Genomic DNA, 18466 nt, shown 5'->3' with positions numbered 1-18466 from the left:
GTTCACACGGGCCATACGGTTTAGTCACAATAATATGATTTATATGTACGAAAGTTCACACGTCCATTGTAATTAATCAGTATCCTGCAAAAATCTGAGCCATCTTAGAAATTGTATATTGATATGATATCCCGTGTGAACATAGACTTACGTTTATCATTCTTCATTTATTGTAAATTATGAAGGTCAACAAATATTTTAATCAACGATTTAATAATAAGAAACATTTTACACTATGCTTAAGTGTGATCTTTCTTTTTGCAAACACGGAATAACTTACAAACATGGCTATTCATAGTCCATTTACTTAATAACGTAAGCTGAGATAATTCCAATGAACTCTTGATCAAAGAAAATATAACTTTTCTTAGAACTAGCTCCTTCATAAGGAGATATATACACTGTTTCAGTTACTCAGGTGCCTTGTAAACATTTATATACGTTTGTATGTATTTTGAGTATTACTTTCTTTCATATTTTCAAGTATAAATAAACACAGAATGTAGTACAATACTTATAATATTTCCAAGTATTCTATCAAAGAGATGAAGGTTTTTTCCAGAGTACGGAAAACAAAACAGCGTCTTTATTCTTGCCAATTCAAATATTTACCACATGGTTTGATTGTGGAAAGTATTCATTAATATTTTTCATACATTTCCCCGCCTGTCTAAGATAATCAGAGGCATTAAATATTCTATACATAAATAATGGAGGAAGAGTATATGACTATTTCAAACTGCCTTCAGAAATTCCACTTCGAACCAAATTACACGCTTTCGAAATACACAGCAGGATCGAACTAACAACAATCATAATATTGTAGCTAAAAGTACAACAAAATCATCGAAGTGTTTTTTTTTGCTTGATATCATTTATTAAAATCATGGCAGATGGCAATTGCTCATAATTTAAATCACTTGACGAAACCTGGGAAAATATTTTTATTTATTTCGATAATTCGGTATTAGATACCAAATTAATTATCGTGATTCATGTTTTTTCGGGTCCGAAAATATTTTTATTTTAGGAAACAACAATAACCACCAATTTTCGAGACCCTATTCAAATACCCAAAAAAACACGCTAGGTATTGTTTTGGATTATTCCTAGAATACGTAAAGTTTGGATGCATAAAGGTAGCATAACAAAAGATAGCGTCAATCATATTGATAGCGCCTTGTCTTAGTTCCATTCGAATTATTATAATGCCTCGCTTGAGCATACGTGCCAGTATTATTTGCTCGTTCAAACGGTACACGTTACACCCGCTCATGGAGTAAAGGAACGTGTTCGAATTTTAAATTTAAATAAGTTACAAGTAAGTGTAATTTTATTTTTATTTAATATTTGCGGTAATCAATAAAAATAGGAGACGGTTATTCCAAAAATAAATATTTCTGGAAAAATAGTGTTTTTAATTATTTTAAGTTTTTCTTTAAAATATAGCTATAAATCTGTTATCAAGTGCTGAAATTAATGTTTTTTTTTTAAACCTGGTGTTCAAATGACGTTGAAGAATCGAATTATATCCATATTTTTTCAGATTAATTTTAATTAAAACTGGTTATAGTAATCGCCGTAAATTACGATTTGACGTGCCTATAATGAATAAACGTGAAGGAGTTTATAAACTCTCTCTGCACACACAGTTCATTGTTTCTGACCTTTTTTTTAATTAGTAACAATGGTATTATGTTAGGTATATTATGTATTTGATACGAACCTCTGTTATTGAAGGCACATACTTTCTGATGAACATTCTTTTAAAACTAGTTCCTATTTCCTTCCCTATAAAAATATTATTACATTCTTTTATGTATTTCTAAAGGTTTATACTATTTACAAACATAAATCAGGCCTAGCATTGAAAATTCAAGGAAATGATAAGACACATGCTTGATATTTCTTAAGTAAATATTTGAGAAAAATATTTATTTAATGCAAATTTTAACTAATCATTAATTAAATATTGATTGCGACTGTGATAGCAAATTGTGTATGTATAAATGTGCTTCTTATTCTTGTAAAAAAAATCTCTTTATAAAGATTTTCGGTTAGGTTTTCCTAAGTTTCCTCTCTATCACATCAACAATTATTATCTTTTTTTATCCTTCCTGCTCGCAGTTTTTTTTCCTGTTTTTTTTTCTATAACTATATATATACATTTCATTATTTATTAAGATAAGTTTATAACTAAAACATAGTCTATATTCTCTCCGGAAACATATTTATTGACACATTAAGAGAATTGTCTAACTATGTATATGTCTATGACTTCCTTATGTACTGTTTTTGGCCTTCCCAAATCTCATCGAGATATTTACTTTTGAACTGAGGATAATGTTTTCTGTTTATCAAATCAAACAAATGACTGATGAGCATACTAGCACACTATCTCACGGTTTTGAACTGAATCTACTGATAGGTGTCAATGTCATGGTGATCACTTCAATGTAATATTTGAAGCCTTTGAAATAAAAGTATTTTATTTTCTCAAATAAAGTGTGTGTTTCAAAGAGGTTAAGTATTTTTTTAAATACATACTTTGCAATTTCTTTCTTACTAGCTGTTTTCCCGCGGCCCTAGGGAACTACTGCCTGTACCAGGATAAAATATATCGTATGTCACTCGGGAAAAGTGTAGCTATCCAACAGTGAAAGATCCGATTTTTCGAATCGGTTCAGTAGTTTTGGAGCCTTTAGGGTACAAGCAAGCAGACAAAAAATACATCTTTATTATAATATAGTTTAGAAGTAAATCTAATTATTTTAAATTTAAATTCCTAAAACAGCGTGTCAATCTTTATTTAACTTTAGTTCGAAAATAACACCGAAATGTTTATATCGGGAATTGCTTATGTCATTTCAGCTGACCTTGCCAAAAGGACTAGAAACCCACTTTAGAGTACTCTGCAAACACACATTTGTATAACATTTTTTACTCGTTCGCGTATCAATAGGACCTAAATAAATTACTGTTCACCTTATTTGAGTAGGGGCTGATTTTTCAATCAGTAGATAACTTTTATCTGAGGAATATGTTTGACGTTTTGACAGATTTTGTATGGAAAATATGTCAAACCGCCATATTTATTCCTCAAATAGAAGTTAACTGATGATTGAAAAATCAGCCCTAAGAGTATCTGCATACTGCCGAGTAAATAGTGGGCCGACAGTTGACCCGGTGGATGGCAATTTTTTTGTTTAAGGAGTATCCTGATTCCAATCAAAGCTTCCAACCCGTCTTAAATCGGCTAAATACCTGATCTTTGTGATACGCGTGCTACCATTCATCTTCATGCTGATTTGTGAGCCCAAACAAACTATCGGCCGACCAAAAGTTTGCAGTTTGCTCTGAGGCCCGAGGCTTCGAGGCGGAAAACATCGGTCCTTTTTTTGTAGTTTTCCATGTTTAACATGAATTGTTGATTGATGTTCTCAGAGTATTTATTTGAGCTGTTTAACAAGTCATTTTATGAATAGAACATATGTATGTTTGTGTGCACACATTTTGAGCGTAGTCGTCATACATAACATTTGTATGGTTAGTTGAGTCAAATATTATTGTAATTCGTCTATGAATGGTAGAAATAAATATGCAATGTTGTTTAATGATAAATATTAAATTAGGGTTATAAAAGCAAAACCAGAAATATAAATTTTATACTTAATTGATGACATTGTCATCTTCAAACTTGCAACTTGCAACAGCCTTCAATTTTATTTGAATTAAAACCACGAAATTAAAAATAGCACTCTTGAAGTGTAGCCTCCAATAACTTCTTGTTTAGTTTATTTGGAGTACTCTAGTAATGGTAATGGCTAAATAAACAGCAGTATGTCTAATGTCCTTATTTACATAAAAATTGGTCACGTTATAGTCAATTGTTATTCTGTAGTCTTTGACAAATTATACTCTCATAATTTATGGCCAGACATTTTTACGAGTATTTTGTTATACTTACTAAAATGCTACATTTTAAAACTCGAACGATTCAAACACGTTGTAAAATGCTTGAAGTAATAAACCTTTTGCAACGGTTCTTACGACAGAGTAAACGTTATTAAAATCTACTAATATACTTAAGTTACGTTTCACAGCAGTAGGTATACCTAATCAAATATAAAATGTTGGTTTACAGTTAGCTAGTAAGACATTAAACTGATATTTATTCATAACTAGCTGATCCATATCGTTCAAACCTTCCCTGGACCTCTACAAACATTTTAAAACCAAAATCAGCTCAATCGGCCTAGTCGTTCATGAGTTTTAATCAGACTAACGAACAACAATTCATTTTTATTTATAAAGATATTCCTCCTCCGAGCCTTTTCCCAATCATGTTGGGTGTCGGCTTCCAGTCTAACCGGATTCAGCTGAGTATCAGTGCTTTACAAGAAGCGACTGCCTATCTGACCTCCTCAACCCAGTTACCCGGGCAACCCGATACCCCTTAGATACCGGTTAGACTGGTGTCAGACTTACTGGCTTCTGACTACCCGTAAATAAAGATATTCCTATAGTATGTAATAAATAGATACAGTAACATACGTTAACATAACATTTTGTAGATCGTTACCTAAGACAAAACATCACTGCACATCAAATACATTCAAGACCCGAGTTTATCTTTGTCACGAAAAGCATCGTGTAACAGACTTGCACCCTTAGGGAAATCCGATCCTAGCAATATGTTATCAAGCACAAAACGCTCTCGGGGATTGTTTGAAATACACCTTTATATTGTGCTGTTACAGAAAATAGTGCAAATTGCAATTAGCATTAGAAGTGCACGACATAATTGAAATAGATACTTTGTTTTATGGAAATTGTTCTGTGGTTCCAGCTAGTATTTTATTTAAATAGAATTCATTTTCGATTTATGTAGGTACTTTGTTACGTACGTATTTTTCTTTAGGTACTATAAATGTTATACCTACATGTTAAATGGTATTTCCTCAAGTTTCCTTTTTAATTTGAATTTATCCGTGTGTATGGAATTATGAGCGATGGTGTCAAGCACTTAAAATCATAACTTAGAAAACTATAAGAGATACAGATGCACGTGCTGAAACTCAAATAAATCTCTAATTCTGCTACAGTAACCAGACAATAATGTTGAAACATAGTTTTTCAGGATGCAACATTTACATTGTTTCTGTAATGAACTATTTTATGTTTATCTATTAGTTTTGCCGTTGTTTTATTTCACACGTGCTGACTCTTTTATAGTTTGTACCAAATTCGATTACCATCACAGTATCTTGTCTAAATATACTAGGTTTTAATGAAACGTAAGAGGTTAGGTAGGATTGTTCCTTGACTTCGGGTTTGTTAGGAAGAGTAGAGGTCCTGGTACATAAAAGGCTTAACAAGGAACATGGTGGGTTTTAGTCAGTAGTCGTCAGTAAGAGTCTGACACCCCCTCACTCAACACCCACAACGGGAGAGGTCATTTGATAATATTTCTCAAAAAATAGAAGTTAGTTAGATTGCCATATACGGCTTTAAACTTCCATTACGGGATGTGGGTTTTCAGTACGCTCGTGATACCGTTGAAAAGAACGAATGTACAAAATTAATCTTAAATAGCAGAACAAGCCATTGAACTGCAGATTGTCACGGGAATTACGTTGTTATTATACCTTCTTATAGGTTTTATTGTAATAAGATTGCACACACAGTAATACGTATGCAACGCAGAGTAGTTGGTCACTTCAAGACTGTTTCTTGTTTGTCATCAATGTTTTATTGAATTTTTAATCATTCAACTTTTTAAATAAAACATAAACTATCCAGTTACACACAGTAGTTAACTAATTTCTTAAATAAAAAACATAACGATTTGTTTTTTTTTTTAAATAAATTATGGTGTTCCTAGTCGAAAGCAAGCAAGGATTGGAAATGAAATTCTTTGGTTTTGTTGTTTACAGTAATTTATTGAAATGAAAAAATGCTTATAGGTAAAAAATATAGAATTCGTACATTTGAAGAAACGTGCAACCAAAATCCGCAATACCGTCTTCTTCTTGTAAATAGTTCAAAAAACAAATACATACAACGAATAGATTTTAGTGGTCTATTAACTCTTTTTACTGCAATCGGCCAGTCCAAAATGTTTGTTTTTTAGCATAGCATGTATTTATCACTTATATGAAGATATAAGTGAGAAGAAGAATATACCAACAACGAACCGGACCTGATTAAATATTTATTTAAATATTTACTCTTTTTTCTTTTTTATCGAAATAATGTAAACGGAAACAACCAGGTGTCAACGAAGCGATAATTTTGTGTGATTTAATTAATTTATAAACTTGTTGGCTAACCTTGGACAAATGGTTATTCTCTTCATATAAGACGCATATTGCAATTTTTACAAACTTTGCATCACACTTTTTTTTCTGTTTTGATGTTGCGTATATAGAAAAAACATAGAGTCAAATATTCTTACTTACTAATAAATTAAAGTAAGGCATCATCTCCCGAGCCTTTTTTCCCAACCATGTTGGGGTCGGCTTCCAGTCTAACTGGATGCAGCTGAGTACCAGTGTTTAAAAGGAGCGACTGCCTATCTGATCTCCTCAACTTAGTTACCTAGGTAAGACTGGTTGTCAGACTTACTGGCGGCTGACTATCCGTAACGACTGCCAAAGAACTTCAAATGACAGCTGGGACGTACAGTTTATCGTGCCATCCGAAACACAGTCATTAGTGTCTAAGATATACTTAGAAAGTACATACAAACTTAGAAAAGTTGCATTGGTACTTGCCTGACCAGGAACCGAACCCGCGCCCTCATACTCGAGAGGTTGGTTCTTTGCCCACTAGGCCACCACGACTTTTTTTTCGAAACACCAAAGTGAAAGACCCATATATGCAGTTTTAAAAATCACACAATATTGTGCAATATACTTGGCATGTCATTGTTATGTTTTATTACTACTTAACATTACTAATTCCATTGATAAAGAGTATTAAGTAAACTCGCAACACGTGTTACGACTGTACAAGGCACGGCTGATTGTAAACAAAACAAACCTATGTTTATGAACTAGTTCATATTCTATGAACTGTACTTATCTGTTTATCGGTGATATAAGTTGTACAAAATATTTTAACAAACCATACCCATATTTTGCTAGTTCTAAGAAAGGAATTGGGCGTTACTTATATGAACACTAAATCTTTTATTATAGGTACCTACGTATCCTAACAGTGTTTAAAAATACCTAAATAACACCGACTGAGGTAATACTATGAAAAACCTTCACGCAAGTGTGACAAATACTATGCCAAAAACCGAATTAAAATCGCTTTAGACTAACGTGAGTTAATAGCGCACAAACATACACATAAACACACAGGTGAACCTCCTTTTTAAGTCAGTAAAAAATCTCTAAATCAAAATCATTTAAATATAAAGCTAAATTCTCAAAATATGGGCTAAATATTTTTGCTGCTGTCCCATTTAATTCACCTCACTTAGGCTTAATGCTTACCTACAACCTTAAGACTTATCAGACGACTGCAGAGCAAAACATTATCAAACCGAATTGAAGCGATCGCGATGAGTCGATCTGGTTCACGGAGCATTTCTTTAACTCATTCAATTATTTTTTTCGCCTCTGAAAGTTTTCATTGGTCAAGTTATATCGTTGCGTGACTCCTCGACTTCCTAGGTTTCTTGTTTCCTTAATTATGAGGGTCGTGGCCTTAAATTTTACTTGATAGGATCAATAATAGGATATTAGGTACAACCAGTCCGTGATATTTCAAATCTAAAAATGTACGTACTTCATCTTTGAAATAGAGTGATTATATAGGAACCAAGAATATTCACTTATTTTCGGTTTACAAGCGTCTTTGTGGTGTTTTTTTAATCAAATTTTTAAGGTAAAATTAACACGATCGCTAGCACAAAAGGCGCTCCGAAACCGGCCATACTCAAAATTGTATTATATTCCTTGTTATGAATGAATAACAGGTTGGTGCTAAGACGCATTTTCCCACAACATAAGTATTGTTATTTCCTTTTAGTGTTGACGTTTGTCGGAAAAAAAATACGAATTCTTCCCGGTTCAAAAACACATTTGATTAGAAATTCAAATAATTTAGACACTTTATTAGCTACCTCTGACTAAATGTAAAATAAATTAAAGTCAAAATAATAACAAAAACAAAATGCAATCTACATTTTTTTTACCAATTTCGAATTTAGAACAAAAAAAAGACGATACCAAAATTGCTCTACTTTAAAAATTAAGTGCAGTATCAAACGAAAGAGTTCCGATCCGTACCTGCCAATTAAGATCGAAGTCGAGTGACCTTGTCACCATAATCCGGTAACGTCAGGCAATGAAAACTCTGTGCCCAGGCTCCGCCATACTTTTTCCTGATTAGCCGTCGAGTAATATAGTCGCCTCCCGACGGCCAGTCTCGCGAATGAACTATAAACAGTGCGGTGAATGAGACCTAATGGTGTAATAAATTCAAGTTTTGTTTGTTAAAGGTAATACTGCAAAATGTTGACGGGGTGGCGATTGGCGTTGTCAAAATGTGAGTAGTTTATTTATTTTTTACTAAAAAGAGTTTGGTTATTTTTTGTGATTTATTGTTTTGGTGATTATCTAATACTTCTTGAAATAGTAACTTTTAGGTGCTTATCTATGTAAAAATGTGTATGTATGTGTTTATTTGTTACATAATTATCTCTAACTGGTAATTGTCTTTGTTTTTAAAAACAGTTTAATTTAAGTTAATATCTTGTCATTTATTTTTACTGCAAATAACTTTTTCATATTTACGTTCAATTGTTGTGGCCATTCAAAAATAGAACAAGTTATGCTTTTGTCATTAAATTACCCGAGGATACGTTAGCACTGACAGTTATCACCATTTGTCACTGATTAATGAATCCTTTTTAATATTTTTCAGTGTTCATAATACCGCAGAGGTATGTCTTGGCGATTATGGCCTTATTGGCCGTGGCCAATGCGTATACTATGCGGGTATGCTTGAACCTGGCCATTACTCAGATGGTGAAGAAAGCACAGTCTGTCTCCACAGAAGATAATTATGATCCTCTAGTATGTAAAGACCGATCAGGAATCGAGTCAAACTCTACAGATGTTAGGAGTTTTTATACTACGAGAGCTGAAGATGTGAGTAGAAATTGATACTTTTTATTTTTATTCTTTTGTTTGTGATTGTTTTATTCTAAGTAAGCTATGTGAGTGTTTCTTGTGTGTACCTACCTACAAATATTTTATTAGAAAGATGAATGGTAAATCATGGACATAAAAACGACTAAAACCTTTAGTATAGGTATGTGATTTTTTTTATTGTTAAATGACTCCTTTTCCTTATTTCAACCATGATTTACGACATTATCTTAATTTTATGTTCATTTTGATTGAATTGTATTTATTATTTCTTGAGATATCCGCAACAAAACTAGTCTAAATACATACACGTGCCGATACAACGTGCATAGCCGGATTTTTAAAATTAGTAGGTTTTTAACATTTATTAGGATAACTGAATATTTTAAAGACAGTAGGTATTATTATGCTTGCTGATGATACGGATTCTTATCTAATTTGATTAACGGTATTATATAATGATTGGAAAGAAATTAAATAATAATTAATTGCTAATTTATTCAAATGTTATTCTCACTTAAAACTAGCACCTGTGAACAACGTGAATATTGAAAAAAAAAATAGTAACACGAGGATGTCATTATTTATTTGCTTTAATTTATTCTTACTTTATTATTATTTAATTGTGGCACATTAGAATACCTACATTTTCGAGCCAAAATTTTTGTCTGCACATTTGAGACAGTTCTTTCGACCTACTAAACAAAAGGCCTTATTATTGAACTGATTTTGCTATAATAGTATGTACTAATATGCACATACTATCAATATGCAGCATAATATATGTATGTTATGAACTCTCATAAAAAAAATGAAAATCCAAGACAAAGTTTAGGTGATGGATCCAAACTCCTTCACGCTATGAAATTGTAAGTTACAAAACATTTCGTAAATGAAGATATAATAGAAACTTTAAAAATAAACTTTCGTCATTATCATATTGTTATCGTCAATATGAAACTCATTTAATTTATTGAGCAAAAATACAGCATTCATTTAAACATAAAAAGCTGAGTTAACAGTGCATTAAAATTCAATTTGCACAACTTTTTTGTTCGATCGCCTTTTTTCTAACAAACAGACGAAAGTAGTTTTTTGCAACAAATCGAACAATGAGGAAGCGTTGAAATCTGTTGGACGTTTATTTTGTTATTGTTTAAGCCTTTATTTAGTAGTTTGGGAACAGATTTCAAACTGCAAACCTGGAAAGTAAAATGAGATTTTCTTTATTCAACCTATACTGTCCTACAGCTGGGCAAAGGCCTCCCACATAGCCTATCTTTATCGTTCGCTTTTTGTTTGTGGCCAGTCCTGATAAATGGGCCAACATCATCACACCATTTTGTGGTGATCCCTGATGATGGAAAGCTATCAAGAGGAAAAAAGGATTAATCTACGTAAAATGTCTTGAAACTCAGTACCACAGTTTTATACCTAAAGTAATGATATTTATCTAGACACTGAGCAAACTGACAGTTGATAATATCCTTAGGTGGTAGAAGTAGTAGATAAATGATATTACTGCTATCTTCCTGAGATTATTTTCTTATGTATACTTATGTTGTTTACGATTTGTAGGTACATCTCGGAACGTTTGGAATTTTACGGAGTAACTAGACATTTTTGCATTGTAATTCATTTACAATTAATTGTAAATTCTCATTTAAAATGTAGCATCATAATAATTTGAAAATCTTTTCACTCTCATACACCTTTCCCTTTAACCCAAATTCGTAGCATCATATTCTTTCCAGTTAAATAGGTATATTGTCGCTCACACAGCCCATCCATATATTCTTTGGTCTTCCTCTCCCCCTAGATATATTTTTAAGTCCATTCTATTCATCGTTTAAGCTAATGACCTTCTCCAGAACATGATTCTTATTTAATAAACACCAAACAAAACACTTATGAACCCTTTTTCCTCCGAAAAGGTACGAATCACAATATTTTGCTCACGTAAATCATTTATCGAATTTCAACCACATATTTATTGATTTTTACCTTTTCAATGAGGAAACGAATTGCTAAAGAGTTTCCTATTACCGTTTGTCAAAATACGCGTATAATATTCATGTCGCGTGCTGGTTAGAGGTTAAAGATGAGTTCATTGCTCTTTGTATTTTAACCGCACAGTTACGATATAGATTTTCTAGAACAATTTGTACAGGAAAATGCGTGTTTTGTTTTTGATGTTACTCTTCAAGTATGAGTTAAAATGCATAATGGAATTTGCGGAAAGTCTATACAGGTTTAAGTTCGTTTTTCACGCCATATCGTGAAAAACGAACTTAAACCTATGAGTTACGTAGGTGTTTTAAGATTTCTGCATATACGAGTAAATTAAAACAATATTAAAGTTATTGCCTTAATAAATTGTCTTAACTTTTATCTACGATTAATTAATGAACTTAATCGTTAAATCTGATTCTTATGAATACGATTTCGGTATGGTTGATTGTTATATTAAAGAAGGAAGGAATATTAAATAATAAAAATACATGGGGGACCTAGCCTACTTAAAAACAACTGTAAGGTTGACTAATAAGTTGGTTGACTAAGTTAATCTAACTGTCATCATTATCCTCAACTGTCATGAAGTGTGTTTTTTTACAAAATAGTACAATCTAATCTATGGTTTAGCTTTACTAAAATGTGGGCTTGCCTTCATTAAAATTACGATTTTTGGGGAATGTACGCTTTATGGGTTCACTCACGTCTATTTCGGGCTTGACCTGTTCAGCTACAAATTATAATGAAAGTTTTAGTCGTTGATTCGCCAAAAAATATACCCTAGTAAACGACATAGATCATAATTTCGTTGTGTGTGTGAAAGTTTTCTTTGTCTTAGGTACGCCTTAGTCTACAATCTATATCTCTTATAAGTGTGATCGAAGTAATCCTTGCTTAGAAATTTTAACTTTAAGCCATCAATATAGTGTTACCTAAAATATGACTTTCAATGTACTTACGTAACGTCCTAATTTCCTGAAGAGACCAATGATAAAATAAACCTTCCTGATAAATAACACTTGAAACAACTATTTCATAATCTTTCACTATTACGATAATAGCATTTCTATAACATACTATTATTTCTACAGGATGTCATGCTTTTTGAATGGAGCGAGGCAACCCAAGGTCTGCTTTTGGGGTCTTTCTACTACGGCTACGTACTAACTCACATCCCTGGAGGAATGTTAGCCGAAAGGTTTGGCGGCAAATGGGTGCTTGGAGGCGGTCTCCTATCCACTGCCATTTGCACTTTCATCACGCCAATTACTGTGAAAATGGGAGGAGCTACTGCGCTGTTTATTTTAAGAGTTATTGAAGGATTTGGAGAGGTGAGTCTCATTTATTTTCGTGTTATATAAGAGCGGGTTTCGTGTTATATAAGTGCGATGCCGCAGAATTCCTTTATCCTACTTTGTTTACCGTGGTGCGGAATCGCACCGCTAGCCGCCAGCGAGACACCTTTTTGACCTGCAAGATGAGTCGGGAAGATGTGATGCACTGCGGTAGCTACACCAGACTGTAAACATATCGTGTGACCTCGCTCTTAACCCTGCCATAAATGATATCTTTATAACGATATTATCATTTCAGTAGCACTGTTTAACTATGATGACACAAAGAAAAAGCCCACTGTCAACAAACGGTTACGAACCTAGACTTCAGGTTACTGAAAAACAGGCAATAAAAATAAGTTTAAGATTATAAGAATATTTGTATCTACATACATCAGATATCCTCTAGCGTTGGTTCTTGTTTCATCGTGTCAATATTTACTCTTGAAGTTATAACTATTTTCAAGAGGTTTAAGCATACACGGATGTTTAGCCCATAATTATGTACTAACATCGGTCTAAGTACCTACATAAGCATGTAAGTCCCTCGGACAGGTACTTGTAATAAAACGATTACATTTATAGCAATCATGTATTAATTAATATACTGTAATAACTATTGAAATGACTCTTAATTTAGTTATTAATGTGTAGTACACGTGGCATTTATGTCATTTTATAAAGATTGCTATCAACATAAATGGCCCTACTGGAATTAATTTATGATATAAGATTTTATAAAAATCTTTTCTATACTAAGTAAATAGTTTGACAGGGCATGATTTTCTTTAATTTCAGGTAGTAATTGTTAAGTCAAGTCAAAACAATACCATATTTTTTTGTTATTCTACTTTTTTTATCCACAGGGTCCAACAATGCCAGCCCTCATGGCCATGTTATCCAAATGGGCTCCCAAAGCTGAGAGAGCAAGATTCGGTGCCATCGTGTTCGGAGGAGCACAGATAGGCAACATCGCTGGTTCATACTTCTCTGGCCTGATCATGCATAACGGCAGCTGGGAGAATGTCTTCTATATGTTCGGAGGACTTGGATTATTGTGGTTTTTGTTATGGGTAAGTTAATTTAAAAAAAAAAAAAATTCACCACTACGTAACAGATTATGGGCTATGTGGATGATTTAGTAAATGAAAGATTGGCAAATGATATGGCAGAACAAGAAACTGAATCCTTGACAGATATGAGATAAGCTATATTTATGTTTTAGTTTCATGTAGGTATATTATAGTACTATATATTCACACGATACAAATGTCCAATCCATAATAGAGCAAAAGAGTTCAAAGTTTACCATCCTAGAAATAGCGCTATCCTATTCTACAACAAACGGTTTCGGAACTTTAGACTTATTCTGATTTTTGCTGCGGGTTTAAGCTGATATACCTAAAGCCTTAATGAGCATCATTCTCACAACAAGAATACTGCTAGTGTAGACAGCTGATAAGTACCTGTCTTTAAATTAACGATAGTTGTTTTTCTATTGCAATCGTTTTTATGGCATCGATTCTTAACGGTCATATCATAAACATATAAATAGAATAATAGTTGATCATACGTGATTATCCTCTATGGGTACTTACTTCGGGGGAATTTTGCAGTCCCATAAAGTTTTTCATTTGCCTATTCACTGAGGTTAAAATAAATACAATTATAAGTGGTATTGCACATCTTCAATCACGTGCAAAGGTGACGGACCTTAGACGTAAAATCTATAAGAGGACTCATTGAAGTGCTAAAGTAACAAGTTTTTGCTTACTTTTGTATATCTATAGCTAATATTAATGATGCAACGTGATAAAAAAGTAAATTGAACATCTTTACTGAGTCTGCTTACGTATGTGTGGACTATAAATAAATTTAATGAACGTTTAATTTATAGGTACTTAATGCTTTTTTAGAATAATATTGTCATATTTTTAACTTAAAGAATTATGCGCATCAAGTAGGTAATTAAAGGTTTTTGAACCTTAACAACTTGAATAACACGGATATAATATAATGAAATTATGTTATTGTGATAAAGCTTGTCAATAACTTAAATAAAGTATGTCTTACCTTAGACCCTTTTCAAAAATAAAAAATAAATGCGGTTAGTTACTTTAACTAAACTGTAATATAAGACTGTCATAGTGCAGAGCATATTTTAAAGTTAAAGTTGATCATACAAAAATAACGCTCATATTTCCGAACTTCGACAAGAATAATGTTATAAATTACCAATCTCAAATAGTATCGAGTAAAATTAACTTTTCCAACGTAATTGGTTTACAATCGTATTACAACGAACAATATCTGTCGAGTTGCAGTTGGCCTGATCTTTTTTATCGATTCAGTTTCCAATTTGTTTCCAATCTGGTGGCGTTTTATTTTACAGTATTGAACACTTTTATTTTACAGCGAAATCGTTGCGTGTGTCGGTCAGTTTTGAACTTTTGTCGAAAACTATGGATATGGTTTACGATTGTTTTTGAGAGTTTCGGTTAAACCACGTATCATAGTTTTTTATTAAATGGTAAAGTTTGTTCATCCAGTTTAGTCTTAACTGGCAAGAATAACTGTAGGTGAAGACCCAAGTTCACCAGGCCGTCTTTCGTAAAACACACTTTTAACTTTGAAAAGTGAACGTTATAAGAAACCTGATGTTTATGTTGTTCGTGAACTTGGGCTTTGTTTTTGCCCTAATAAATAAGTCATCGATATACCTAATCATTATACCTACCTAAAAATAAACTAATGTTAACCTCTTTTCTCTTCTAGTCGGTACTCTGCTACAGTACGCCAAACACCCACCCGTTCATATCGGACTCGGAGAAGAAGTTCCTCAATCAGAACGTAGATGCTCTCATCCACACATACTCGAAGAAGTTGGATCCCATCCCGTGGAAGGCTCTGCTCAGATCTGGTCCTTTGTGGGCATTGATTATTGCTGGTGTAAGTATTTATTTATTATGCTTTTTGCACACATTTTACAAAAAAAAAACAATGTACAAAGGAGGACTTACCGCCTTAGGCGTTTTCTACCAGTCAAAGATGGATGAGTAATTTCATAGCATTTTATTATTTACATGATAGAGTTATTAGACACTGGCTTCCGATCCGGGCTCCTTTCGGTTTAGTCCAGTGTCTCGAGGGAGCTACGTTATTTGCATGAATATAAAGTAGCATATACATATTATGTTTCACTGATACATAAGCATTATTAGCGCCAAGTTTCATCAAAATTGCTTTCATAGTTTTAGTGTGAAAGACTAATAAACAATCCTTATAAACTTTTGCATCTGGTTTTAAAATTAAATTAAGTAAATGAACTCTAATACTTATGGTTCAATTCCTAAAGAGAATTTAAATAAGTTACCTTTTAGGTCCACGAATAAAATAATAAGATTGATTGTTGAAATGCATTCATCAACAACAGTCATTATAATTGGTTTACGATGCAATCTATATTTAGCATTATTATCGGACAAAAAAGTTAGGTACACTTTTTGCATTGTAATTTTCTGGCTTGTTGACAAAGCTTTAATTTAGTAGCAATTACTTATAAACTAAAACGCTTCAACATTACGGTATTTATTTTGACTAAATTGAAGATATTTTGTCATTTCATTGTATATCTTCTAAAGTATATGCTTTATGTATTGAAGCAGTTCATTGCTTACTTTTTGTATTGATCCTTCAGTGTGGTTTAACCCGCAAGCAAAAGTAAACTTACAATGCTTACAAGATACACGAGTAAAAAACAAATTCTTCATTGACAATGTAAATGAAATGTAAAAAATATCTATTTGTCTAGTGCCAACTACTTTTTTTACTGTTATCGTCTATTTGAACAGATTTTTCCTTATCACCATATTACTCAAAAGTTTCACGATAAAACATCGATTCACCATGAACCAAATAGAATGTTGGGAAATTCAAAAAAGTTGACACATGTGAATGTTTATCTACAGATTGGACACGATTGGGGCTATTTCACAATGATCACGGACTTACCCAAGTACATGACAGATGTTTTGAAGTTCAACATAAAGGCTACTGGGATATTATCAGCCTTGCCTTATGTAGCTATGTGGATTGCGTCCTTCTTCTTTGGTCTGCTGTGTGATTTCTGCGTGAAGAGAGGATATCACTCTATTACGAGTGCTAGGAAAATTTATACTACTATTGGTAAGTTAAGCATCTATTTTTGCAGTAAAAAGTATTTTTAACTCTTTGACTGATAAAAGAAAAGCTACTAATAGTGTACAGATAGATATTGGAGACGCGTTGGAAGAGGTCAGTGCATACCGAGTGGTGGAATAATTAGATAGAATATTCAATAGAGTTTTACACGAATGTCACTTATTCCCGAAAACAAATGAATATCTATTATATAGAATGGCAATTTTATCAAATCCTCTTTCCAGCGGCAACTGGGCCCGGTGTCTGCATAATCATGGCGTCATACTCCGGCTGTGACGTCACACTCGCCGTGTTCTGGTTCATCTTCGCTATGACGCTCATGGGGGCGTACTACAGCGGTATGAAGATCAACCCATTGGACATCACTCCTAATTACGCGGGAACTACCACTGCTATGGTTAACGGAATCGCTGCTGTGTCGGGAATCATTTCACCGTACCTTATAGGGTTGTTGACGCCTGATGTAAGTTGACAGTTTTTTACATAATTTATTTACCACTGCGGTTTTCTATAAATTATCTATCCACTGTTTCGGAATTAGAGATTGAACTTTAACATTATTTCTAAGGAGCTAATGTAAAAATTCAATTTCTGATCGCAAATCAACGGATAGGTAAACTCAGTCGGATTATAATGTCAGACTTTAATTATATCAGTCCTTTACCATTTCATGACGGTTGATTCAAATATCAAATATTTCAGTAATATGAATTAGGTCAATATTATTTTTATTTCAATTAAAATATCAACCAAATTGAATCATTAAGGCCTATTTTATTATGAACTGTCGTATATCAACAGGCTCGTTTACATTTCGACTAATACCTTTGATAAACAATTGTCCATAAATGATTTTCAAACTCAATTTATTTTTTTTGTTGTTTAAATTTTGGCGTTAATAAACAAATGATTATATCTGGTATGATATAGCAGGTATCGAGTTCAGATCTATAAATCATGGATTTAATAATCAGTCGCCAGTCACTCATATTAATTACTTAATCATCTGCAAATGATGGTTTTAACAGAATAAAGTAAACGACGTACGTCGTAGAACGCAGAAAAATAATTATTTGACAAACTTGACAGCGATTTTAAGATAATGGTTTTCCAATATTTCTATAAAATCTAATTCGATTTTATTTCTTTTTACAGTCCACACTGAAACAATGGCGAGTCGCGTTCTGGGTGTGCCTAGGAGTTCTAGTCTTCACAAACGTAATATACATCCTCTTCGCGAAAGGAGAACAGTTATGGTGGGACGATGTCAAAGCCCACGGGTACCCACCAAACTGGAAACACGGCGACCTCCCCACGAGACCAGTAGATTCGGAAGAAGAGAAAAAAGAAAAGAATGAAAAAGAGAAAATATAAACCGACTGTTAATTTAAAACGCTCTGTAAATATTAAATAGTATTATAATTGTAATTAGGCTAATTTTGTTATTTATGAATAAGAGATTATTTAATTTATACACGTTGTTGTTTTATTTCCTTTTAAAAAGCAGTTTTGCCTACAAAGCAGTAAGCTCAGTATCTGAATACTCAGTTAATCTTTCATCAGTATTATTATTGTCCCAATTTAAGATACAATATTCCTTAGTCAGATCATATAGAAAAGGAATGTACTATCACCAAGCTTGCTCATGCTAGATGGGCGACCAGGTTTTTGGGGTTCAGGTTTCTTTAAGATGCTTTCCTTCACTCTTATCTCATATCAGATGACAGAGGTACTTAGAAAGTACATATAAAT

At 32.9% G+C, this 18466-nt stretch overlaps 1 protein-coding gene across 1 annotated transcript; it reads left to right on the top strand.

The window, feature by feature from the left end:
* Positions 1-1173: 1173 nt before the first annotated feature.
* Positions 1174-18188, top strand: LOC110371383 (putative inorganic phosphate cotransporter). The gene is made up of 9 exons (XM_064039028.1): positions 1174-1321; positions 8516-8562; positions 8941-9167; positions 12272-12511; positions 13381-13587; positions 15290-15463; positions 16483-16699; positions 16939-17177; positions 17870-18188. The coding sequence occupies exons 2-9, from the start codon at positions 8529-8531 to the stop codon at positions 18086-18088; spliced, it is 1557 nt and encodes a 518-aa protein (XP_063895098.1). The 5' UTR covers positions 1174-1321; positions 8516-8528; the 3' UTR covers positions 18089-18188.
* The last annotated feature ends 278 nt before the right edge of the window (positions 18189-18466 follow it).

Source organism: Helicoverpa armigera, chromosome 2 (assembly GCF_030705265.1).
Source record: "Helicoverpa armigera isolate CAAS_96S chromosome 2, ASM3070526v1, whole genome shotgun sequence".
Lineage (NCBI taxonomy): Eukaryota > Metazoa > Arthropoda > Insecta > Lepidoptera > Noctuidae > Helicoverpa > Helicoverpa armigera.
Note: the sequence above shows the minus strand (reverse complement) of the source record. Positions and strands in the feature narration are given on the sequence as shown.

Bases quoted from the DNA above. Each gene is read 5' to 3' on its own strand.
- LOC110371383 (XM_064039028.1), top strand. From the start codon at position 8,529: ATGTTGACGGGGTGGCGATTGGCGTTGTCAAAAT. The intron at 8,563-8,940 runs GTGAGTAGTTTA...AATATTTTTCAG, and splicing joins GCGATTGGCGTTGTCAAAAT to TGTTCATAATACCGCAGAGG. The intron at 13,588-15,289 runs GTAAGTTAATTT...TTTCTCTTCTAG, and splicing joins TATTGTGGTTTTTGTTATGG to TCGGTACTCTGCTACAGTAC.